The sequence below is a fragment of the Leptosomus discolor genome, chromosome 4, assembly GCF_034619465.1.
Source record: "Leptosomus discolor isolate bLepDis1 chromosome 4, bLepDis1.hap2, whole genome shotgun sequence".
In the NCBI taxonomy this organism is placed as follows: domain Eukaryota; kingdom Metazoa; phylum Chordata; class Aves; order Leptosomiformes; family Leptosomidae; genus Leptosomus; species Leptosomus discolor.
In genome coordinates, this window is record NC_141394.1 from 58,922,942 (window position 1) to 58,949,579 (window position 26,638).

The following is a 26,638-nucleotide window of genomic DNA, read 5'->3' on the forward strand; positions in this document are numbered from 1 at the left end:
CTTTTTCACTTGCGGTTGCTAAAGAGAGAGTAAATTTGCAGACGTTTTAAAGGAGGGAAAGTCTTTGTGTATTAATTACGTTTTATGTCTGTGTCAGGAAATGCTAACAAGTACTGCTTAATTAAAAGCAGTTTTCCCACTGAGAAGATTATTCCCAGTCAGATTAGTCTGCCAATACTGATTTCTTCAAAAGGACCTAACTTCTTTTACCCTGTAAAGAAAGGGAACCTCTGGAGCATTTACCACTTACTTCTCAATTTTTTTATCACTTTTATGTCCCAGAATTCTGTGTCTCAATTTGTATAGGTCAGGATTGAGAGGGCATGTATGAGTCCCATAGTTATTCTTACTGTAATGTTCTGATCTCAGTTAACAACATACTAGCTAGAAAAAACATATTTGTGAAGCAAACTTGAACCATATTTGCTTCCAAGTAGGTAATATTCTTCTGAGGTGACTGTCAAATATAGTGATATGAGAGGTTGAAACTTTAAGTGAGGTAGGGTAATTCTGTGTTATATACGGGTACAAATTTAAGGATGAAAGTAAAATTCCTGAAAATGATTCTTATTTTGTAATAGGTTGGGTTTTTTTAATTTCGGTGATAGATTATTGGGCAAATGTCTGTGTAAGAAGTGGTACAGTGTTTACAGAGTCTTCTGAACAGCCAATAATAGGTTAATAAAGGAAGACTGGTTTTCTCTGTTAGGGAAACAAAAAAAAAGAAAAACCACAGATCCCTTTGACATCTATTCAGAATTGGAGAAACTTGTTGGAGGAACTCATGGCAACTTGTGTTCTGAATTTTAGCTCTTCCTAAGACACTGTTTAAATTCCAGAATTAAGTAAGGTGATGCAGATAATTTTTTCCTGTTGGGTTTTTTTCAAAGGAGCATACTAAAAGATTCAGTATTAAGCAAGCTGCGTAGATCAACCAGGAAACCAGAGGTATCCTGCTCAAGGTGTAGTCCAATAGATGAATACAAACTGCATTGAATTTCATAGGTATCAGTGCTGAGCAAAACTTCTAGCTCCAATTCAGCTTTTATTATTTCTTTCATTATAATATTTCTGTCAAGTGAGGGTAGGTTTTCTCTGAACTGCTTTAATAGTTTAATTGAAATTCTGAACTATTTGAAAATAATTTTAACAGGAGTACTGGCTGATTTATGGTGGCCATAAGTGTGTTTAATTTTTCCTCGTTGAAGTCTGCCATAAAGAATTTAAATGCATAGTGTTTACATTATCTTAACCGTTAAATGCCATACGGATATGTAAGCTTTGACATAATGATTCTTGCTTAAGATATTACTCCAAAATTATCCAGGTGTTCAACATAGTTGCATGATATTGCATCTTGCAGTGATAACAAATTTAATGAATGTGTGTGGAAAATGATGAAGTATAAATCACCTTTATCTGTAGACTCAATTATTGTACATAGAAATAAAACCAGCAATCCTCCTTCTGCCCCTCCAAACCCCAGATAAATTAATTAATATCTTTGAGACGTCATCAGCATCAACTAAATGAAATATCATAGTTCCTAGATTTTCCTATTTTATCTGTTATTTTATGGTAGCGATTGTCTAATGCCAGCTTTGGAATAGATGGATCTCTTGGAAGAGTCCCTGTATACTGATCTATTGACAACTTTCACATTAATTTGTTACTCACTTAAACACAGGATAAATGATAAAATCCCAAGAAAACCGTATTGCAAGAATGAAACAAGACAAGCAAGATTTTTCCAGCATTAAGGAAAGTTTGGAAAAAAAACCCAAACAAAAAAAACCACAACCAAAAACCCACCAACCAAAAAACCAAAAAAAAACCCAAACCCAACCAAACAAAACGCAAACCAAAACAAACAAACAAAAAATCCACACCCTTCTTTGCATAAAGAAATAAATTTTACTAGAAAAAGTTATGAAAATGCTTTGAGTATTTTCCTAGTGAATCTCATAGAGTTCTGTTGTTTTTGTTACTGGCTCCAAACTGACTTCCCATTGCTTAAAAATACTTACGTCTTTTTTATTTCAAGTCTCAGTCATTGGGTTGGTTAATTAGGGAAAATCATACATTACATGTATCATATACCTTTTCTTTGAACCTTTTTCCATTGGCTACTGTAGGCAAAAGAATGACTTGAGTTGTTACAAATGGACTTCTCACTTATTAGTAATTGCATACAGAAGTGAAAAGCTTCAGAACTATAAAATCTTGAAGTCTTACTGCTGAAATAATTATGTAATAAATCTATGAATTCTGGACTTTTAAAAAATCTTAGTAAATCTATGTGTATGTTAAATTCATAAGGTATATAAATTTAATGTTCGTCTGATCCATAACTACTCAGAGGAAGACTGTAGAATTGATTTTGGCCTGGATTATTCCAGCTTGTATAAAATAAAAGAATTCAGAGAGAATACTACCGAAAGGCATGTGAAATTTTTGTGAAGTGACTTACATATGAATACAATCCACTTCTGCCACCCCCGCTTCTTTTTTTCCCCTCTACCCTGTTTTCTACTTAGCACCTTGCAGTTCATTTATTCTCTATCTGACATGTTCAGTGAAAGACAACTACCAGCTCAGAAATAAGAGGTGGTAATCATACTATACATTGCAAAGTAACAGCATATCATGAGAGGCTGAAACAGGCTAAAACATTTCAAAGCCACAAGACTGTTTCTCTTTTCAAGATTGTTACTGTTTTTGAAGCTCAAAGTACTTACTAAATTTTCACAATAATCCTAGACTACTTTTAATTCTGGGTTATTTTTTTCAGATCTCAAAGATGTTTCAGGTTTGTCTTTGTCTTTGCTGAAGTAAATTAGAGGGGAATGCACTCCCTTTCATAGCACTTACTGAAATTCTATTGCACTCTGATCTCTGTTGGAACATATTGTCCAACCTGTTAGAACTCTCTCCAACCCAGCTGGAAATCCTGACTTCTCACAACATTGGTTTCTTATGCCATAATCAGATAGTAATTTGCCTCCTTTTATGTTCTGCTTTCATTGTTAAAATGCTTCTTGACTTCTTGCTAGAAGTGACGAACCGTTTTCCAGATTTCCTCTAGTTTACTCCATATTCAGTTTGTTTCTTTTTTCCCCTCGATTTCTACTATTTGTAAAATTCATGAAGCAGCTGGTGATACTTGATCTCTTGTTGCCATCCAAACAGAAGTTGCATTGTAGATAGGTGAAGAAGATACTCCTGTGTAGTTCAACAGGGGGTAACAGAGGCATCTGTACACCAAAGAGAGGAACAATTGTATACAGTAATTTTTAAATATATCATCTATGTATAAAATGTAATGCAAAATCTCTAATGCCATACTTTAAGGAAAAACAGTTGTGCAGACAATTCAGTTTCAAATGTTTCTTCTATTTTTCTGTAATCATTTAAGCTCTCTCTTAGGTGTCAGTGAATGTTTTCAGACCATAATGTAATCCAGATGGTGCTTTTTTTTTCTTCCCGTTACACTTCTCTTGTAGATAGCTCTTTCTTATCATAGATAATAAACCTTCCCTACAATTTCTTTATGCTGATGGTTCATTAATTACAGTGATTTCTTCTTAACCATTTAATGATAGCAGTAAGATTTGTAAAATGCAGTTATGAGCACAAAATTTTAGAATCCAGAAGTAATGTAGATGTAAGACTGAGATGTCTGAAAGGGCTTGTTTCCAGTATGGTGTGCTGGATATAAGACCCTTAATATCCTTTGAAGAAATATTGCTGACCTTTGTTATATATCTGTCATTGTTAGTGGCATTTCCATGCTTTAATTGCAATTTGATTATGCTGATACAATTTCATAGCAATTCATACCTTCTTAGTGCTTCTGTTTTCAGACATGTAGATTATTAGAGTCACTTGAAAATTGCCAGAGGGCACTGAGTTTGCACTGATGTCTGTTTCTTACCCTTCCTCCACACAACCCTTATCCAGAATTGCTAAGTATCACTGCTTTCCCAGTGCAGAGTTGTGCAACAAACCATACAGACATGCTAAAGCTAGTGGACCTTGCAAGATGGATTAAAGATAAGCCTTTGCACTGTTGTGGATGAAGTGTGCTCACATATGCTGTTTGTCTGACTACTGGTGCAGAAGGATGCGATGGTAGTCCATGATAAAGTTAAAAAGCTAGCAGTAGCTTCCTTGACGTTAAGACTAAGTGATCTTGGACTGCCATAGTAATTTGTGCCAATTCAATTGCCTCAACTCACTAAGGAAGAAATCTACATTGGTGGGCCTTCTTGTTTGTTTGAGTACTAAAATTATTAATTTATTGGGTGTAGACTGTATGTGCTTCACACTTAACAGAGCAAAGGCTCTGCCGTTATTCACCATGTAGTCACTATTGCTAACTATTTGTTATGAAGTGTGTGCTCTTTATCAATTTTCTTGAACTGGAAGAAGTAGCACGTATGTAAACCTGCTGTAGAAGGCACTGAGTTTATATTGTAGGAATGCATTTGGGTTCAGATTCTGTGCAAAGTAGTTGTTAGTCTGCATGATATGTAGGTGTTTGTAAACATTGCAGTAAAAATTTGTCATGGTTTAACCCCAGCCAACAACTAAACACCATGCAGCTGCTCGTTCACTCCCCCTCCAGTATGATGGAAGAGAGAATCGGAAGAGTAAAAGTAGAGAAAACTCGTGGGTTGAGATAAAGACAGTTTAATAGGTAAAGCAAAAGCCACACGTGCAAGCAAAGCAATTTAAAAAATTTTAGAAAGTGTTTACCCCTGCCCGTTGGCAGGCGGGTGTTCAGCCACCTCCAGGAAAGCAGGGCTCCATCACACATAGTGGTTACTTGGGAAGTCAAATGCCATCACTCCGAACAATCCCCTCTTCCTTCTTCCCCCAGCTTTATATGCTGAGCATGACACCATATGGCATGGAATATCTCTTTGGTCAGTTGGGGTCAGCTGTCCTGGCTGTGTCCCCTCTCAACTCCTTGTGCAACTCCAGCCCCACTCACTTGTGGGGTGGTGTGAGGAGCAGAAGAGGCCTTGGCTCTGTGTAAACACTGCTTAGCAATAATGAAAACATCCCTGTGTTACAAACACTGTTTTCAGCCCAAATCCAAAACATAGCCTCATAATAGCTACTGTGAAGAAAATTAACTCAATCCCAGCCAAAACCAGTACAAAATTCTTTTAAATGATTACTTCTATAAGCTTAGAAGTATTCTTGACATTGAGTTGCTGTTTTGTGGTACATGGGACATCAGTACATTTCAGCCTGTTTATATGCTTAATCTTAACCCTTACATTTAATATAACTTTATTTTTTGATAATAGTAATTAGTTCAGTGAGAAATACATGTATTTATTATTACTGCTGTCTCTGAAAACTGTGTGGAAGAGATGATGACATTGACATGAAAAGCAGAAGCTAGATCTGCAAAGCTGTCTCTGTTACTTCATGAAGTTCTGTAGAAGCCTTCTATTGTGCTTTGAGGAAAGTTCTGCTTTCCTGCTGGTAGCTATTTCCATTTCATTTTCATGCCACCTTCCAGATTCACGGAGATCAACAAATGGTTTCCAAGTAGGAAAAAAAGCTTGTTTGTTTGAAAGCATTAAAATTAGACTGAATGCTTAAACTTCTTATTCATACATTGTTGTATGTTTTTGTTTTAAACGTATCCTAGCTATTCTTGCTTTCTGCCAAAAATATTGCGGTTTGAGATGAGCTTTCTAAGCCACTTCCACAGTAAACTGGCCGAATTCTGAACTATGTTTGGTGCTGGTTTCATTTCCTTTTCTCCCTTTTCTTTTATGGTCTTGTAGTAAATGCTGAAATTGGTTCTCTGACTTACCTAACTTTCTTAGGTGACTGTTCTGGAGTTTTTTGACTGGCAAAGTTAATAATTATTTTTAAAATAATTAGGTGCCTTCCATGAATAACCCAAGTTCTGCAATAGCAGCAAGATTTTTCACATTTGTATTTTATACCAGCAACTTCTCTCTCATTACTGTGTTGGTACTATAGGACTGCTACGTAAACAGTTACCCCATTTCCTTTGTTAATTATTAAGTAACTTTTTTCTCTGTAATTTGAATTTAATTCAACAACTTTTCAAATTTTAGAAAACAATGAGAACATCATCTCTTGGTAATTCTGATATGCTTTTTCTAATGTGATGCGCTGAGGGGAAGATGGGAAGATCCGTAGAATACAAGATGGTCTTTTTCATGTAGTTTAGGTAGTTCATATATCATGACAGTTGACTGGTAGGCACATGATTTAGACTTTCATATCTTTGAAAAAAATGCAGATAAGTTTAAATTATCTTTGAAGTTCAATACACTACTATATTTCCTCTCTCCTTCTCTGATACTGATTCATTGACACACTGTAGAGTTGCCCTTTTCTTGTTTAGAAGTAATAGTATCTTCACTTTACAGTATGCTGCTTCCTGTACATATCAATTCTTTAGATAAAAAAAATCTGTTGAGAATTCTATTTATCCTTTTGCATAATAATGCAAATTCTGCTGTTCTACAGGGAAAATAAAAACACAGTAATATGCATATATGTGTTCATCTCTTCTGCTGGGAAGCACTGTAAATCTTTTATAAATGATAGTCCTAACCTCTGCTGATCTGTGAATAATAGTACTAAAGGAATAGTGTAACATGCACTGTCAGACTCTTTTCCACTCAGTTCAAACTTTTTCATTTTCTCTTATGTATGGCTGCAGCAATACCAGAGGATGTCAAGGTGATGTGTTATTTGGAAGTATTGGTCAAGAACCCACCACCTGTGTAGGATATCCATGCTGATAGGTCTTCAGAAAATGTTTGAAAGTATTTAATTAGGCACACATTTTGCTGTAAAAATTGCAGAGATTTAGGCAAATTATTGTTTTTTCTTAATGGAAGAGAGAAGCTGACGGTTTCTGCTAGCCAGGCCTGTATGATGCTTTATATGACTTCTGAAGTCATGAGGCTTTTTAAAAAGGGGCTTCAGATGAAATATTTTAGCATCTCCTACTTTGCTGCTGAATGGATAAGTCTCCCCCTCTACTCTGCCCTGGTGAGGTTACATTGGAGTACTGTATCCAGTTCTGGGCCCCTCAGTTCAAGAGGGACAAGGAACTACTGAAGAGAGGACCATGCAGATAATGAGGGGACAGGAGCATCTCTCCTATGAGGAAAGACTGAGAGACCTGGGGCTCTTTAGTCTGGAGAAGAGAAGACTGAGAGGGGACCTTATCAGTGCTTATAAATATCTAAAGGGTGGATAACTTGGACTTATGAATGCACAGTGTAGGAGCAAGACTGAAGAAGAGGAATTAAAATATTGGTCATGTCCTTTCAAAGGCCTGTAACAGTGTTTGTGGATCTTCTTTCATTTATTGTGGCACTGCTATTATAGATCTAGTTGGAAAAGAAAGATAATGTAACAATAAGCCACCACCACAGCTTTCTGTGGTGGAAGGTGCCTTGGTGTCTTATTCATAGAATCATAGAACAGTTTTGGTTGGAAGAGACCTCCAAGATCATTGAGTCCAACCTTTGTCCTAGCTCTACCAACACCACTAAACCATGTCCCTAAGTACAACATCCACCCGTCTCTTAAACACCTCCAGGGATGGTGACTCCACCACCTCTCTGGGCAGCCTGTTCCAATGCCCAACAACCCTTTCAGTAAAGAAATTCTTCCTAATATCCAGCCTGAACCTCCCCTGGTGCAGCTTAAGGCCATTTCCCCTTGTTCTATCGCTTGTTACTAGGGAGAACAGACCAATCCTCGCTGCAACCTCCTTTCAGGTAGTTGTAGAGAGCGATAAGGTCTCCCCTCAGCCTTCTCTTCTCCAGGCTAAACAGCCCCAGCTCCCTCAGCCGTTCCTCATCAGAGACATGCTCCAATTCCTTTACTGGCTTGGTAGCCCGCCTCTGTACCCTCTCCAGCACCTCAATGTCCTATTCGAAGTATATCTTAATTTCTCCAGAAGTCTGCTGTGTTGCTGTAATATAGTAACATCAGTTTTCTGTTTCTTTCTTGCCTTCAAAATATTTTTATTCTTTTCAGAACGCTATACATCCATGGCCATACGAAGCTGGATTTCATGGTCTGGTATACTGCAATTGAAAAAGCAGCGGGTACAGATGGTAATGCGTTACAAGATCAGCAGCTCAGCAAAAATGATGTTCCTATTATAGTGAACAGCTGTATAGCATTTGTTACACAGTATGGTAAGTGTAGTGGATTTTATTCAACCTAAGATCATTTGTGTAATACCAAAGCCCCCACACCATCAGATCGTATTGAATGAGTTTATACATTACCTAAAGCAAAACCATACCCCTCATTAGCCTCACCACTCTTTGATGAGATGGTGAATTACACTGCCACACATCTGAGAATGGGGAGTTTGGGGAAATACAACATAGTAGACACCCTTTATAGACACCTTCGTATTTAAAAAATTGGCTTGTTTGCCTAATGTAGCTCAGCCGTGGGGTCCAGTGCCTCAGTGCAGAACACCTCAGCCCTGAAAATAAGCTGTGTGAACCAGGAAAGGCTATTGGTTGTACTGGTCAGCACATCTGCGGGGAAACTAATATTGACTATGGAGCTAAGTTCAGTCTTAAGGCTGCTATTTTTTTCAGCATGGTAGCCTGAAGACATATAGCTTGTTACCGTATGTTTAAATAAATTTTTCCAGCGTAACTTTCCATAGCATTAGATTGTATGCAGATAATGTCTGTGTCCTTTTTACTACTGCAAATTCATCAGTTTTCTTGTGAAGTGCTAAATACAAATCAACCCTGTACAAATCTGTCTTCAGGATAAATGATTCCATAACCTCTGTCAGTATGAGAGCACCTAATTTATACTTCAGTGATTGAAGTTTAACTAAATATCTTTTGAATATGACAACACTGCATTATGGTAAATAGTTATGTCTGGGTTACAACTATTGGCCAAACCCAAGAAAAAATACATTTTTGCTACATTATTTTTTAATCAGTAGCAATAGGAATTATTCTAAGTATAGTTTATACTGTTTCATGCACTGAAATGTTGTTAAAGCAGGATAATTGTGTCCACCACTCAGAACAATCACTTGTGTGTGTTCTAAATTAAAATTCAATTTTTTAATGTCTTTTAAATAACTTAGGTCTTTATTGAAAAATGTTTTTTTCAGGATCAGCATTACTGGGTGTTAAAATACTCATTTGAAAGCTGAAGGAGTTATTTGCATGCATACATGGTTTTGTGTCATCATGGTAACGGTTCTGTCTTTAGTTGTGGTCTACAAATTACAGACACAATTGGGTCCCACAGCTGTTTCTGACAGTGACAGCACAAAGGCAGTATCAAATCGTAGTGCTTGTGAGCATTACAAGAAAGGTGAACTGCAAGAACATAAGACGTGATTTCATAGGTTTTGACAGAGTACATAAGAAAAGCAGGGTTTTGTATAAAATACAGTTCTCTTTCAAGAAATGTGGAAAACATGGGAAAAACTTCTACAAGGAGAAACAATGGGACTGCGCATCTATGCCAAACTTCCACAAGTTTAACAAAAAAAAAAGTTTTGGCCGCTCTCAGATGCGGTAATTGAAGTTAGTCTTGACTGTTTTAGAGACTGAATTTTCTTCTAAGTTGTCTCTGGGCTTTGGTGGTTTTATTTGTTAAATGCAAGAATAGTGGCTGCGTGATGTCTTCTTGAACATGAGAAAAATCAGAGAAAATGAATACCTTCTACTAATCTTGAGCCTTTTAAGAGTGAAATGTTTCAGGTTGGATGAATGCAATAATACTTTACTGAGTCCTAAGTTGAGTTAATCATTAGGGCAATAAAACAGTGGGAGTTATGCTCATTAAAGCAGTTATTTTATGTATAATACAATACCAGTCATCAAAACTTTCCTTTATCTTTTGGAACCAGTGTTAAAGGAAGTCCTGATGAGATTTGAGGATTTGAATTGCCTGTAAAATATTCCTGAAATTGTCATCCCAGGCTTTCTTATTGTTGTGTGTTTATGCAAAGAGGTCTGTTTGGGTGTAAGCAGACTTGGAGGTGTTTTTACTAACAAAGTGAGTATGTGCAAAAGGGCAGAGAGATTTTAGTAGGAAATACCGTGGTTTGAGAGCCAGATATGCTTTTCATATAGTAATGTTTGGAATTTTTAAAAGAATACTTGAATTTTACATTTATTTATTTTTCTATCCTGTATTTCTGTAACTGAGGTCTAGGTAGCAAGCAGATCTACCTTAAGAATGGCGATTCTTCCAATGTGGCTGAACTGCTGGAAAGCTTCAAAAAAGATGCGAGGCGTGTTAAACTAAGAGCAGGAAAACATCAACTTGAAGATGTGACTGATGTATTGAAAAGTTTTCTTTCTCAAATAGATGATGCACTTCTCACTAAAGAACTTTATCCATTCTGGATCTCTGCGTTAGGTAATGTGTTCAATAACACTCAATTTAAGAAAGGTTGTATGTACCTTTTCAGTATCAAATTTGAGGGGGTCGTTGATTACTTGCCCTGTGTCGACCTATGTTATTCGATAATCGGCAAAACAATTGCAGTGACAAAAAAAAATGTGTAGAGCCTGACTGTAATAGGCTTGTATTAATCAGAGCTGATTTTATTGCCTTTAGGTGAACCAGAATAATAATAACAAATAGTAATGTTTCCTTGTCGATATATTTGTAAACAGTCGCCAATATTACACTGTGTCATAGTTGGATCAGCCGAGGTAAGAAGTGTAATTAATACTTTATGGAAGCATTGATGGTAGAATTCAAGAAATAGGCAAACATTAGAGTAGGAAAAAGGCACATACTCTGTCTTTTGAACATATGTGGAAGTTTAGTTCAAAAGTGGCAAAATGTTGATGCTGTCATCTGTATGATAGTTTGACAGTCTTGCTGCTGAAATTCTTGAAATATTTTATAAATATTCACACAAAGTTACGTATATTAACAATGTAACTTGTTAATGTATTTTTTTATTTCCTTAGAAATATTAAATTAATTTGAAAGAAAATTTAAGTGACTTCAACCCAAGCTGTAACTGGTGTTGTATTTAAAACATGGGAATATTTTTTGACCTTTAAGCTTGATTTGAACAAACTAGAGGAAAGAATATTGAGAATTTATTCACTTATCACAAGATTGCTTTCATTAGATATCAGAAAAAGATCTGTCTGTAGCAGCTTAGATTTAAGTTAGCTCTTTTGTGAAAGAGCATGATGGTGTTACGGTGATTCAACTTCCTGATTTGTACATGGGGCTAAAGTTCTGCTTCAGCTTTACAGCAAAGAATCCTGTCCTGTTATAGTTAAGTGTCATTGAAAGCACTTGTGGGAAGACTAAAACACTTAGAAAGATAGAGTAGAAGACCTTTAAACTTTTGTTTTGTTTTGTTTTTGAAATCAAAACATAGTGCAGTAGTTAGTGGAAGTGGAGAGTGCTAGCGATAAGCTAGTTCTGTGCTTTTTCTTTTAGAAACTTGAGAGATGCAAGGGACTGAGAAGAAAATGCTAAATAAATAAATAAATGAAATTTATATTAACTTTACTCATACCTCAAGCAGGATTATGATCTGTAGTATCTATGCAGCACAGGGAGGCAGACTTAACTTGAAGGTAGACAGCTGTGGCTGCGTCTCAGATACTGTAAATCCCAAGACTGGAATTCCTATCGTTGTCTCTGTTCAGCTGTGTAACTTTGTACAATTGTTCACCACACCTTCCCGTTTGCTCTTCTCCTGTCAGTCTTACATATTTTGATCTTTAACCTACTTTGGGCCTTGAGACACTCTTCCCATAAAAATTAAAAAGTTGGAAAGGTCTTTTCCTTTCTCATCTCCAGGAACTCTTAGAAGTACATTTGCACCTGTATGTACACAGATGCACTCACACATGTACACGCGCAAACTACAGATTAAATATTCTTTGCGAGGAAAAGCAATTGCTATACTGGGATTTAGTCTTACACTGTAGCAAATGGTGCTTGAATATAGAACTGGTGCTCTATTGCTGATACTGTTTTCCTGAACTGGTGTACAATAATGACCTTTGTTAATAGTAGATTTCAGTATTGCCTTTATGAAGAAGAGGTTGATTGAGTAAATTGTGATTTTAATTGACTAGATAATGCAAATGTAGTTAACAAGAACTGCTGTTGGGTTTTAGTGTGCATTGTTATTAGTGCTCAATGATTATTATTTTCCGGCAGATACACAGAATGAAAAGGAACGTGTGAGGAAGTATGGAGCTTTTATTCGAACGCTTCCACCAGTCAATAGGGCAACTTTGGCTGCTTTAATTGAACATCTTTACAGGTCAGTGCAAATGATGCACTGTAGCAGAGAAATTCTTGTAATGTCTTCTCACTATAACTCTACCGTAAATGAAATGTGGCTTGTTTCATTAGGTAGTAAGCATCAAAAGCTTACCTGGTCATGACAATTATATTTGATTCCCTTTAATTTATAATGTATTTTTCCTGTGGTTATATTTTTAGCAGTAGGTATCTATAAATGTCAATGGTATAGAACAGCCTTACAGTGAGAGAGGGCTGCCAGTGTATGTGTCCAAGTAGTGTTGTTTTTGATGTAGCTTCTTTATATGAACTCATTTTAACCCAGTCTGCTAGTCTTCCAGAGGGTTGTTGCAAATGGTTCTTGTAATTAAGAGACTTTTTCAGGGAAAATGTCCTTCTCCACAATCTGTATTGCACATCATAACTTTGAGAATTAGCTACCCTTTCTGTTTTTCCTCAAGGCTTCATTTTGCAGCTGAGGTAGTGGTAGAGAATATCATAAACTTGTTTTAAGCAACAAAGGTCATGTCTTATTCCTAGATCAAGTAAGCAGCAGCAAATGTATAAAAAAATGTGTAATTTGGGTGATTCTGCAGCGTCATGGTTAAATAGTAGTGGTCTATGTTCTATTATCTATTGAACAAGTCAAATTATTTCTGGTAAATTGTAGTGGGTAGAGAATGTGTAGAACCTTTTCTTTACAGGATATCGTGTTCAGAAATTATGTTTCATAGCCAGGTACATAGCAGATTCTTTTAAACACAATACCTACTATAATCTTTATTCCAATAATAGGATAATAATCCCAATTTAATAATCACATAAATAGTTTTTAATGATGTTTCTAAGAATATCCAGTTCAGATATATTAGTATCTGTTATGAAAGTAGTTTGAACTCGTGTGTGTAACAGCCAAAATTCTGTGATAGTTTGAAGTGTTTGCTTCTAAAAGAGGACACATTAAGTAAACAACAGAACTGATATGAAAACTTTACCTTAAGTATAGAAACTTAGAAGGATCTCATTTCTTTCTAGATTTTGTTTGATCTAACATCATAAGTTTGTAGGATATACTTACGTAACGTAATGTAGCGAAGCTGTATTTAGCATTGGTGCAGCCTCACTTGTGTGCAGTTCTGGGCCCCGCAATTTAAGAAGGGTGTGAAAGTCCTTGAATGCATCCAGAGGAGCACAGCAAAGCTGGTGGAAGGGCTGGAACTCATGTCCTATGGGGAGTGGCTGAGGACTTTGGGCTTGTCTAGTTTGGAGAAAAGGCGGCTGAGGGGCGACCTCATTGCTCTCTACAGCTTCCTGAGGAGGGGAGAGTAGAGAGGGAGGTGCTGAGCTCTTCTCCGTGGGGTCCAGGGGTAGGACGTGTGGCAGTGGTTCAAAGCTATGTCAAGGGAGGTTCAGACTTGATATTAGGAAACATTTCTTTAACTAGACAGTGGCCAAACACTGAAACAGCCTTCTTAGAGGGGTGGTCGATAGCCTAAGCCTGTCAGTGGTTGAGGCATTTGGACAATGCCCTTAATATCACGCTTTAACTTTTGATCAGCCCTTAAGTGATCATGCAGTCAGACTAGATGATTGTTGTAGGTCCCTTCCAACTGAACTATTCTATTCTATTTTTATTCTATTCTAAATAATTTTGGTATTACTTTATATGCAGATGGAAAGTACAAGTTTTCATTTCTGTAATGAGATGTGAGATAAAATATATAAAGATAGAAATATAAAAAAGAATAAACAGTACTAGACTTTTTCATTGCACTTAATGTAGTTATTCTTTTTGAAATGCACTTCATATTCTGTAGAGGAGCCTAAGGCAATTAAAGGAACAATGAAGCCTTCTAAATATGTTTGGTTTTCCTTCAACAGGGTGCAGAAGTGTTCTGAAATCAATCACATGAACCCTCACAATCTAGCCATGGTGTTTTCCTCATGCTTATTTCAAACTAAAGGCCAAACCAGTGAAGAAGTCAATGTAATTGAAGATCTAATTAAAAATTATGTGCAACTCTTTGATGTAAGTATCCTTATATAGAAGGATCCTAATTGCTCAGTTGTTAGATATGCTAAAGTATAGAAATCTTCTCAAATATGATCTTGCTATTAGTTACACTGTCTAAGGATTTGCAGGCTTTTTGAACTCTAATTCAGTGGACATTGTCTGCTTTAAATTTTATTTCCCAGCTAGCTTAGCCTGTTTAGGAAAGACTATATTTATAGGGTTGCTGTGAGCTACTGTTTTCCAAAATGGTGCCTGGTCTTCCTGCTGACACCAGCGTACCAATTTTAAGAAAGTTTTAAGATTATGACTTCAAAAATAATACTTCTATTCAAATTTTATGGGCCTGATCAGAACTGAAGCACGGAAGAATTCTGTGTTCTTACTGTCTGAGCTGTTGTTACAATAAGACTAGAGAAAGTGTTTGATATCTTAAGCCTAGAAGGAACGTTAAATCCAACTAAATAGAAAAGATACTAGCAGCAATTCATACTAGCCGTTTTGGTTTAGAGTTTCCCGTGCCACTATAACATTGTCTGGCAGATTTTCCTGGAGTCCTCTCTCTTCTGGTATGTATTTGGTAAAGTTTATAGAACAAATCCCATCAATGAAGTGTTTGTGACTGATAGACTATTTTGCATAACTACTTCTCTAAGAACATGATTAACAATATTGTTAATTCTAACAATATTTATTATTGTTACATTATTATTAATTATTTAGTGTTGTTAGATGTAAGGATTCCTCCCTATTTATATTTGTATTTATCTTAGTTTTATTATATTAAATTAGTGTTTGCTATTTTATAATTTTTATACTAGCTGCCTTATTAATTGATCAAAAATGATCCATTTTGAATAGATAAATGAAGACCAGGTCAAACAAATGGATATAGAGAACAGCTTTATTACCAGGTGGAAAGACACTCAGGTAAGTGGCAAATATCAACTGGTATGAAAACAATTTTAACAAAAACTATTTTGTTGTTTGCAGGTTTTTATAGGTAGATTTCTAAAGGTAAATTTCAAAGTTTGTATAGTGACCAGTGTTGTTAACTACAGAGCTGACGGAAATAAAATTAAATAAAAGAGGAGGCATAAACTGATAAAGGCAAAACAGTTCTGTGTAAAGCATATTGTGGAATTATGTTCTGGCCTGAGCACCAGGGTAACTTAGGTTGTTAGATGCTTTTACTGTGCTTCATAAATTGTACTAGAAGGAAATGGTCAACATTTGCAAGTGTGAAAGTGGTAACCTGTCTTTCTTAATTTTAAACATGCATATTAAGTACCTTTAAGTGTACATTAAGACTTTTACTATTTCCTGAACTTCGGATATACATGGTCTCTCTTCAGAGTTTCACTATCCGTTTGAGTTTAAAGCATCTGAATCTTTGGCTGCATCCTGTTTTGTGACCGTTTCTAGAACCCCAAAGCACACATATTTGGGGAAGGTTCAGACACATACTGATGGTCAAACTGAACTTTAGGATACAATGTAAGAAAATGGAAGCTCTCACGCCACTTATTACTGTCTTGAGTTCCAGTCTTACCTGTAACAACCTTTGAATAACTTCAGAGTGATAAGAAACTGTGAAGTTATAGCATGTTTCACTGTCTGAATGCTATCTACAGTTCTAGTGAAAGCAAAAATTGATATGTTTCATAACACTACCAAGGTGGTTGAACTGAGTGAGGTGAAAGGAAATGTAGGGAGCTTAAAAGCTTTTTCAGAAATCTAAAGTAGTAGAGGAGAAGCTTTCAGTGATTTTGAGCTTATAGGGCTTTAGAAACTAATAGAAAGCTGGCAGGAAAAGATCAAAAGATCTATAATACTTTGTCTGTTGGCTGCTTGTCCCCTTCCAGGAACACTTTTGTGGTACTTTGTAAGCCATCATTAAGAAGACAGGAGCTTGCATATACACGTTGAAATTGCATGTTCTGCAAATTGCTATCTGGAGTCTTATTTTTATCTCATATTATCTTATTGTCTGGGTCAGTGCAGCATGAGGCTTTCTGACCATGGTGACCTATTGTGAATGTGCATATAGAAGGTAGAATCCTATTTCTTCCTTTTGGCATCTAGTGGACAGTCACCAAGCCACTGGGAAACAATTTAAAGTTTGTTTCTACTGTCTGTCTTGCAGAATGGAAACATCTGCCTTGGCCATGGCAAAAAAAAAAACCCTGAATTTGATATCTGAAAGGGCATTCTACAAGGCAGGGGTTGAAATGTCTTTAATGGAACTTATTAATTCTGGGGTCCATGAAGAGGACCTTACTGAGATTAGAGAAAAAAATTTTGAAGCCTATAAAGTGAAAATGCAGAGACTTTTAAATACGTTCTTTTCTGTGTTTTTAGAACTAAAAAAATGCTTATTACAGCTTATTACACTATTAACATTTCCCAAGCAACTCTAGGAAGCAGTAATGGTTAAATGTTTTTACCTTCTGGAAAAATTAGGGAGATATGAGAGGAGTTTTAGGAGTAGAGAAAGACATAGTGGAGACCTTTTGATTAGATAGGGAGAAGAAAGCAGAAAGGAAAGTGAAAGGCTGTTGATGGATTGAATAATATAGTAGCAACTGCTGGCTAGGTGGGTTTATCTAAAACTGAAGTTGTGAGGAATACAGAGAAGGCTCAGATAAAGTGGTTTTGTTCTGTATTTTTTCCATCCCAGATAACCACTACCAAATCACTTTTATGAGTCGAGTTGTATTTGGAAGGCTGCCTGAAAAAGAGACACTTGTTGGGTTGTTTTTGGTTTGTGGGGTTTTTTTGGGGTTTTTTGGGGTTTTGTTTTTGTGGTTTGTTTTTTTGTTTTGTTTTGTTTTTTAATACAAGTCTAGGCTTTCTAAAATGGGTGAGGTTTTTATTAAAAAGCTTCCAGCATCTGAAAAGGTAGTTTTCAAAATTTTAAACTTCATAATCGAGTTGGAACCTTCATGAATAATCGGGTCTGTTTGGACTGGTTTCCCTGGGACTCTCCAGGTTTTTTAGGAGGCAGAGTTATATAAAGATTGAACTGGGATTTTAGCTTTTCTTATTTCGCTCTCAGGAAAGTCTCTAGCATTAATAATCAGCTTTCTGAATTGATGGTTACACCTACTGTGTTAATAGACTTCAGCTTGATTCTCATAACACACATGGCTAAGCTTTAAATTCCTCACAAAATAATAGTAATATCACTTTAACCTTAAAAATGAAACAAAATCTTCTACCTAATCACAGAATCACCATAGAATCATAGTGTTATCTCAAGTTGGAAAGGACCCATAAGGATCATCCAGTCTCAACTCCCTGCTCATCACAGGACTACGTAAAACTAAACCATGTGGCTAATAGCATCATCCAGATGCTCCTTGAACTGACAGACTTGATGCCCTGACCACTTCCCTAGGGATCCTGTTCCAGTGATTGACCACTGAATCAGGTGAAGAACCTTTTCCTAATGTCCAATCTGAACTTCCCCTGATGCAGCTTTATTCCAGTTGTCTAGGTTGAAAGAAACCTGTTGAGAACATCTAGTCTAATTACACTGCTGCTCAAGCATGGTCTCTTAGAGCAGGTTGCCTAGGACTGCGTCCTGTCAGATTTTTAATATCTCCTAGGACTTAGTCTCTCCGGGCAACCTCTTCTAGTGTTTGCCCACCCTTACAGTATAATTGTTTTCTTGTGTTCAGATTGAATTTTGTGGTTTTAATTTGTGCCCATTACCTCTTGTCATGTCACTGGGAAGAGTAACTCAGTTTTCTTCATTACCTCCCATCAGATATTTGTACATGTTGATAAGATCCCCTCAATACCTCAACTCTTTCAGGCTGCTCTTATAGGAAAGATGCTACAGTCCATCATCTTGGTGATTCTTCACTGGACTCTCTCCAGTAGTTCCATATCTTGTACTGAGGAGTGCAGCACTGGACACGATATTGCAGGTGTGGCCTCACTAGTGCTAAATAGAAGGGAAGAATCACCTCTCTCGACCTGCTGGCAGTGCTTTGCCTAATGTAGCCCAGGAGGCTGTTGGCATTCTTCTCTGTGAGGGCGCATTGATGGCTAATGATCAGCTTGTTGTATACTAGGACACCAAGGTCCTTCTTGGTAAAGCTGCTTTCCAGCTGGCTGTCCCCCAGCGTGTACTGATACCTGGGATTACTCCTCCCAAGGTGCAAGACTTGGATTTTCCCTTGTTGAACTTCATAAGGTTCCTCTCTGCCCAGTTCTCCAGCCTGTCGAGGTCCTTCTGAATGTATCAGCCACTCCTCTCAGTTTAATACCATCTGCAAACTTCTTGAGCATGTGCTCTGTCCCATTATCCAAGTCAGTGATGAAGATTAGTGGTCTCCTGGCTGTTGAGCCAGTTTTTAATCCTCGTTACTGTCTACTTGTCTAACCTGTACTTTGTCAGCTTGTCGGTGATGATGTTATGGGAGGCACTGTCAAAGACTTTACTAAAGCTGCAGTAGACAACATCCACTGCTATCCTTTTAGCCACTAGTATCCTCTTTGTAGAGGACTATCAGTTTGGTTAAGCATGATTTCCCCTTCATAAATCCATGTTGACTAATGCAAATCACCTCGTTCTCATTCATGAGTTTGGAAATGCTTTCTAGGAGGATTTTCTCCATTACCTTCCTAGGGACTGAAGTGAGGTTGACCAGCCTGTAGCTTCCCAAATCTTCCTTCTTGCCCTGCTTGAGGATGGGATCGATACTTGTGCTCTTCCAGTCTTTGAGAACCTCGCACAGTTGTTATGACTCTTCAGAGACAGAGAGTGACTTTACAGTGACATCAGTGAGATTCCTCAGCTCTTGCGGGTCCTACTTGTCAGGCCCCATGGACTTATGTATAACTGGTTTCTTTAAGTGCTCCTTAACCTGGTCCTCCTCCACTGAGGGTAATTTTCCTTACTCCAGACTTTCCCTCTGGTTGCAGGTGCCTGGGATTCCTGAAGGCCAATCTTATCGGTAATGACTGAGACAAAGAAGGCATTGAGTACCTTGACCTCTTTTGTATCATTTGTCACCTGGTCCTCTGCCCTATTCAGCAGCAGGCCCATGTTTTCATTAGTCTCCCTTTTGCTGTTTATGTACTTGCAGAATCCTTTCCTGTTTCCCTTCGCATCCCTTGCAAGCTTCAAGTCAGGGTTGGCCTTGGTTTTTCTAACCTCATCCCAATGGATGAGGAATGGAACAATGGAACAGCAGCTCTGTGCTTTTCTTGGGTCACCTGCCCCTGCTTCCATCTCTTCTACACTTCATTTGTACATCTGAGTTCATTCAGGAGCAATTTGCTTATCCATCCAGGCCTCATGAATAGAAAGGGATGATTTGCAGTGCTTTATAGTACTTAAAATTTGGAAGGCAGCAGTGAAAGGACTTCTTATTTTATTAGATGGTATGCAACTGTCAAATTTGTTCTCGTTCATTTTTAAAACGTTGCTAGAAATGACTACTTTTAGTTTCAGAGAGAATACTTCTACAAGTAGAACTTAGAAAATTGAAGAAAATGGCACTTACTACTTCAGTTTAAAGGGAGAGGAAAGGCTAAAAAGAAATGCATTAGGAATTGTATTTTAATGTATACATTTGAAAATCTATTTTTTCAGCCCACAGGGAAGAAAGTTCTGCAAAGAATGTGATAAATAAATGCTAACTACTTAGATGTGATGCATGAGAAATTTTCAGCTGGACTATGGAAACTACCTCCTGAGTCTCCTAGATATGACGTGTCACTGACATTAAATTTCACTGAATCATGTTATCACATGGGTTTATCTGTAAATGTTTGCTGTATTCTTTAAGTGCTTTCTCAGATAATTTCTAGAGTAAGCTATTACACCACAGCTATGATTTCCATCTCAGCATTGCTTTTTTTTTTGGTTGTTTGGTTTGATTTTTTTTTCTGGCAAGAAGACTTGTGTTTGTGTACCGCAATGAGCTGTGAAAGTCCAAAGGTCTTAGGTGCAGGAGGGCTAACCGTATCTGAGGTGTAGAAGCTCTCCCTGACTTGTTCTGTGATATTGGGACCCCAGCTGCTTAGGGCAGGAGCCTGACCAGTGTGTGCACTGGTTCTTTTCAGACCCATGATGTTAGGTTTCTGGTGGCATGAACTCAAGCATTGTGTCATCTAAGAAGCAGTATTTCCGTTTAAAGAATTTAGTGCAAGGCTCCAGGATCCCAGATGTACTGTTCTGTCACAGATTGAGTACTTAAATTACTTGTGAAATAGGTGGGGAAGGGAGACTTGGAGTCTTAACAGTCAGCGTGCTGCATAGGAAGCCTTCTGACCTAGCCAGTAGTTGGGATGCTGAAGAAAGGAGCCTCTTCCTCTCCCTTTATTGCATGCCTGAACATGTGTGTGTCAGATGCTGATTCACAGTCCCAAACCATGATCTTAAGATAAAGTACTTTGTAAAGGAGAACTTGAAGGTTTTCTTCCATTTTAATATGCAGATGAAGAATGAGGAGGCTAAATACTTCCTTGAGCAAGATGAGAGCTGACCTGAATGCATTTTTCCTTCTCTTGAGTATCTGTGGTTACAATGTGGTATAGCTTTATTAGCTGCAGTGGAATGTATTATTTCCTTTGTATCTGATTCCACCTCTTCACAATCCTTCCACAACTTTAGAGGCTACCTGTTATAACACTGTCTTGGAAATGTGAATTCATTGGCAGTGGGCTCATCCAGAGTGTATCCTAGATGTGTTTAATGGTTAGATGGATTGAGCTCTTCAGCTTTACCATGATGGCACCCGTCCTAAGTAAGAAAAGAAACTTTAGGTACCAAGAATGTTTTAATAGAAAAAGCTAGTTTGTTGGGTACTCGTGTACATAAGTGATTGTTTTGAGGATTGCTATTACGAAATTAAACGCAGAAAAATTTGTTTAGTCTCCTTTTGTATTGCTCAAGATCTTATGTGTCCAAACACTTTAGATTTCCATATGAACTGTTACATAAACAAAGGAAAAATATATCAGAAATATCTGTATGCTAGAAAATCTCAACAAGAAATGGAGACAGAAAAAATTATTATTGATGAAGTATTATTGTAGTAAAGTACCACCTTTTTCACTCTCTTCTAGAAATACTTTACTATTAAGACCTAATCAAGTATTTAATATTTGTATTGTGTGGATTTGTACTATAAATTGTGTACGTTGTTTTATAGCTTTATTCTTAAATACAGACTTGAATGGCATAAAATAGGAAATAGTATAGAGAACGATCGACTTCCCTATTTCCCAAACAAGAAAATTATCTCAACTTAAAGCTGTGATTGATGTTCTTCTCCCTATAAAGAAAATAAGTAATGCAAAATTCCTAGAATAAACTTGGTCACTGGGGCATTTTAAAATTGTGTATCTGAAGTGATGCCAGATTCCTACTTGGAAAACATGAATTCTTAAAATTCAATACATGTTTTCACAACCTGTTATGAGGAAAATAGTAACTGAGCTGCTGGATTTCATTAATTAATCTCTGTCAATATGGTATCTGAAGATGTCATGAAATGCTGAGTTTGAGTTAGAAAATGTTTTTGAATCTTAGCAAATATTTATATATATATATATATACACACTCTGTATGGCATTTCCTGGAAAAAGAGCCATCAGAAGTCAAGGTGGCAAATATGAACTCGGGAGACCTTAGTTGTTTGGGAGCACTTGCCCCAGAGATAATGGACTTTTTCTTTTTAGCTTTCTAAACAAAGAATGGACATTGGAACAAAACTTCTGCCTTTTAATGGCTGATAAATTGAAGCTTGAACTGCTTTTAAGGATAGGGACTGCATTCTCTCTGTTATGTCAGCATGTTACCCCTCGAATATAACAACTGAGAAATGGAGTCCTCAAAAGCCTGACTGTCATTTGTGTCAATTTGATTGTGACTGTGAACGTTTTTCCCCTCTGAATTGAGCTGTGGAACAGTTTTTGCCAGTTGCCGATTTTTCTGTAGAAGACATGATTAATGCAACTTCTGTCATGAATGTAAAGGGGTAGGCCAAAACATACTCTTTTCCAGCTGTTCTGCTTCTTCTGTCAGTGGCTACTATCATTCAGCCTGTAAGCAGTTTGCAAGACCATGCATATGGAAGAGTTGCATATGCAGACCACATAGCATGGAGACTGGATTCAGGCTCGTGTTAGAAGAGGTAGCTCTTTGGGAACTTTTTAGGATGGGCTTCCAGTTACTGTTAAAACTGATGATATGGTGCAGACCAAGGGATGTAACAGCCCTTGGGTGATTGGCAATTTAGGCCTCAAGTAGCTGCAATTAAGAATTGTGTGTAAGAATCTCTTCCATTTAATATCTGATAGTCTGACATTATGGCATCAAAATGTGTGCATATTTGTGCAAAAATCAGTGATGTGGATACTTAATACTATCTCCAGGCTTGTGATGCAGAGTATTCAGAGAACAACTGAACCAAATTTCTGCTGAAGGCCTGGAAGTTCTGATGTCTGAAATGTCACTGAAGTTCTGTTCCAGGTGGCACTTCATTAGCTGCTCTTCATTTTCTGTCCACCATATACTTATGACAGCTGTTTCTGTTTGCTGCTGTAATTTACATCACATTTTATCTCTGTACGGTTGTTTACATGAGCCCAGTGGAAATCAAATGTCAGCTTCGTTCTTATTTCCAACCTTTTTTCTGTAATATCATCTGAAAAGCAAATTTTACGACTAAATGAGCTTTTTTGAGTCTATGCCACTATAATTAAGCAGCTTTCTTCAAAGTAGCTTTGTAATGTTTTTCCTCACAAATGTTTCCATTAGTTTTCTATTCTCAGAGGCTAAACTAACTTTAAAGTCACCGTTTTTCAGAATGTTAATGTTCTTTAAAATTGAGTGCTGCCGCTTTTTTCTATAGAAATGTAGTTTTAGCTTCTGTAGTCAAAATGTATCCCAAAGCTTACCTGTTTTTATCATTTTCTCCATATCTTACTCTGTGCAGTTTTTTTACTTAACCTCTTCCTCTGTTTGTAGTAATATATAAATAAGTAGCATCACTATGAATACTGTTCTCAAAATTAAGAATCAAATTGTTATTCTCAATTTTTATTTGATTATTAATTCTTTATATTGACTTATTAATAAAAGGGTACACCTCTCAAAAGGTCCAGTTTTCTGCCTTATTTTTTCTTCCTATGCTCTGATCATCACTATGTATTTAGTTTTAGAAAACATTTTTGGTAATGGGATGAATTACAATCTTTTGAAGATGCTTATGACTATACTGCAATAGAATTAGAGCAGGCAAAACGTGAAACATTTTTAACTGTATAAAAGCAATTTTTCATCCACAAAGATAATTTTATTGCTATAGATTAGCAAACCTAATAATGATGGAAATTACTAAATTCCTTCTTGTGAATCAGATTTTTCTCCTTGGTCATAAAATATTTGATTTACTGACTTTCCATTTCTCTGTAAGTTTCATGCTGTTTGACATTCTCAAATTACGTTTGTTGGTGTTGAGTGTATTAAATTGTTATATATTATGTCATACATTTGCTTTACCATATAATTATTCCATGTTAGCATTGTACATAAAGTTTAGATATCTCTCCAACAAATTTGAAGAGCTATATTAAACAGATGTTAATATCAAGAGCATTTGTTTTGATTCCTTTTTTAAATATGTAATGACAAGTTTTCATTATGATTAATAATCGTAAATGTAGTCTTTGTAGTAATGCATTTTGGTGATCTGGATATGTATGTAAGGCTATATGACCGAAATATTCTGTTGTTTGTAATTATTCCTTTCATTTTTCATAGAATTATAGAATGCTTTGGATAGGAAGGGACCTTTAAAGATCATCTAGTTCCAACCCACTGCCATGGCAGGGACACCTTCCACTAGACCAGGTTGCTCAAAGCCCCATCCAACCTGGCCTTGAACACTGCCAGGGAGGGGGCAGCCACAGCTTCTCTGGGCAACCTGTTCCAGTGTCTCACCACCCGCACAGTGAAGAATTTCTTCCTAGTATCTCATCTAAATCTCCCCTATTTCAGTTTGCAACCATTACCCTCATCCTATTGCTACGCTCCCTGATCAAGAGTCCCTTGCCATCTTTCCTGTAGGCCCTGTTAAAGTACTGCAGCCCAGGATGTGATTAGCTTTCTGGGCTGTCAGCGCACATTGCTGGCTCGGTCTTCCATCCACTAGCACCCCCAGGTCCTTTACCACGGGGCTGCTTTTGATCCACTTATGGCCCAGCCTGTATTTGGGCTGGGGATTGCCCTGACCCAGGTGCAGGACCTCGCACTTGGCATTGTTGAACATCATGAGGTTTGCACAGGCCCACCTCTGCAGCCTGTCAGGGTCCCTCTGGATGGCCTCCCTTCCATCCAGCATGTCGACCGCACCACACAGCTTGGTGTCATCTGCAAACTTGCTGAGGGTGCACTCAATCCCACTGTCCACGCTGCCGACAAAGATGTTAAACAGCACTGGTTCCAATACCGACCCTTGGGGAACACCACTCATCACTGGTCTCCACTCGGACATCGACCTGTTGACTGTAACTCTTTGAGTGAGACCATCCAGCCAATTCTGATCCACTGAGGGGTCCATCAAATCTATGTCTCTCCAATTTAGAGACAAGGATGTTGTGAAGGATAGTGTCAAACACTTTGCACAAGTCCAGTTGGATGGCATCAGTTGCTCTTCCTTTATCCACCAACGCTGTAACCCCATTGTAGAAGGCCTCCAAGTGTGTCAGGCATGATTTGCCCGTGGTGAAGCCATGTTGGGTGTCACCAATCACCTCCTTATTTTCCATGTGCCCTAGCATAGTTTCCAGGAGGATCCGCTCCATGATCTTGCAGGGCACAGAGGAGAGCCTGACTGGCTTGAAATTCCCTGGGACTTTCTTTTTCCCTTTTTAAGTATGGGGGTTGTTTCCTCTTTTCCAGTCAGCAGGAACTTTGCTGTACTGCCACAACTTCTCAAAATGATGGATAGTGGCTTAGCCGCTTCATCTGACAGTTTACTCAGCACCCACAGATGCATCTCATCAGGTCCCGTGGACTTGTGCACCTTCAGGTTCCTCAACTGATCTCAAACCCGATGCTGTCCTACAGCGGGCGGTTCTTCATTCTGCCAGCCCCTGCCTTTGCCCTCTTTGACTTGGGCAGTGTGGCTGGAGCACTTGCTGGTGAAGACTAAGGCAAAAAAGTTGTTGAGCGTGTCAGCCTCCTTTTTATCACGGGTAACCAGGTCTCCCATTTCATTCCAGAGAGGGCCCACATTATCCTTAATGTTCCTTTTGATGCTGATGTTCCTTTTGAAGCTTTTTTTGTTGCTTTTGATGTCCGTGGCCAGATTTAATTCTATCAGGGCTTCAGCTTTCCTGACCTGAACCCTGGCTACTTGGACAATTTCTCTGTGTTTCTCCCAGGCTACCTGTCCTTCTTTCCACCCTCTGTAGACTTCCTTTTTGTGTTTGTCCAGGAGCTCCTTGTTCATCCACGGAGGCCTCCTGGCATTTTTGCCTGACTTCCTCTTTGTTGGGATGCATCGCTCCTGTGCTTGGAGGAGGTGGTCCTTGCATACTGACCAGCTGTCTTGGGCCCCTCTTCCCTCCAGGGCTGCATCCCGCAGTACTCTGCCATGCAGCCTCCCTGAGGAGGCCGAAGTCTGCTCTCCTGAGGTTCAGGGTTGTGAGCTTGCTATGCACCCTTCTCGCTGCCCTAAGGATCTTGAACTCCACCATCTCATGGTCACTGCAGGCAAGGCTGCCCTTGAGCTTCGCATTCTCCACCAGCCCCTCCTTGTTTGTGAGAACGAGGTTCAGCAGAGCACCTCTCCTTGTTGTCTCCTCTATTTTTTGGAGAAGGAAGCTATCCTCAATGCATTCCAGGAATCTTCTGGATTGCCTATGCCCCACTGTGTTCTCCCTCCCACAGGTATTGGATATTTTTAATGATCTGATTTTATTTTGGGGTTCCTGTCTTGGTTTTTTTCATGGTTTTAAAGCCTATTCAACTGTTTTTGCTCTGAAGTGAGCCTGGCTAACCTCTAAATCAGTTATGGTTCTGATAATTTAAGACACTAAGGTAGAATCAGGTCTTAGGTTTTGCAGACTTAAATTTAAAATTTCGGCTTATTTCACGTCTCCCCTGGTTTTCCTACTCTTGAATGTGTATTTGTGAAGTGTGTTCATTTTTTGATACGATTCTTTGGGTTTAGTCAGGGCTTGATTTTTTTTTTTTTTTTTTTCCTCCTGAATCTGTGAATAACAAATGTGAATGTAGTGTAGGTTTTCCCATTAGAGTCAACATTTGGGCTATTTTTGTATATAACTGAG

The 26,638-nt window shown here is 37.9% G+C and overlaps 1 protein-coding gene across 3 annotated transcripts in view; it reads left to right on the forward strand.

Moving 5' to 3' along the window:
- Positions 1-26,638, forward strand: part of ARAP2 (ArfGAP with RhoGAP domain, ankyrin repeat and PH domain 2) — a 126,846-nt gene that overhangs the window by 72,508 nt on the left and 27,700 nt on the right. For all 3 annotated transcript variants that reach the window (XM_086463957.1, XM_086463956.1, XM_086463955.1), the window contains exons 19-23: positions 8,056-8,219; positions 10,225-10,437; positions 12,220-12,325; positions 14,188-14,335; positions 15,179-15,247. In XM_086463957.1, the coding sequence (XP_086320083.1) occupies positions 8,056-8,219; positions 10,225-10,437; positions 12,220-12,325; positions 14,188-14,335; positions 15,179-15,247 (700 nt within the window). The remainder of the gene's footprint in view (positions 1-8,055; positions 8,220-10,224; positions 10,438-12,219; positions 12,326-14,187; positions 14,336-15,178; positions 15,248-26,638) is intronic.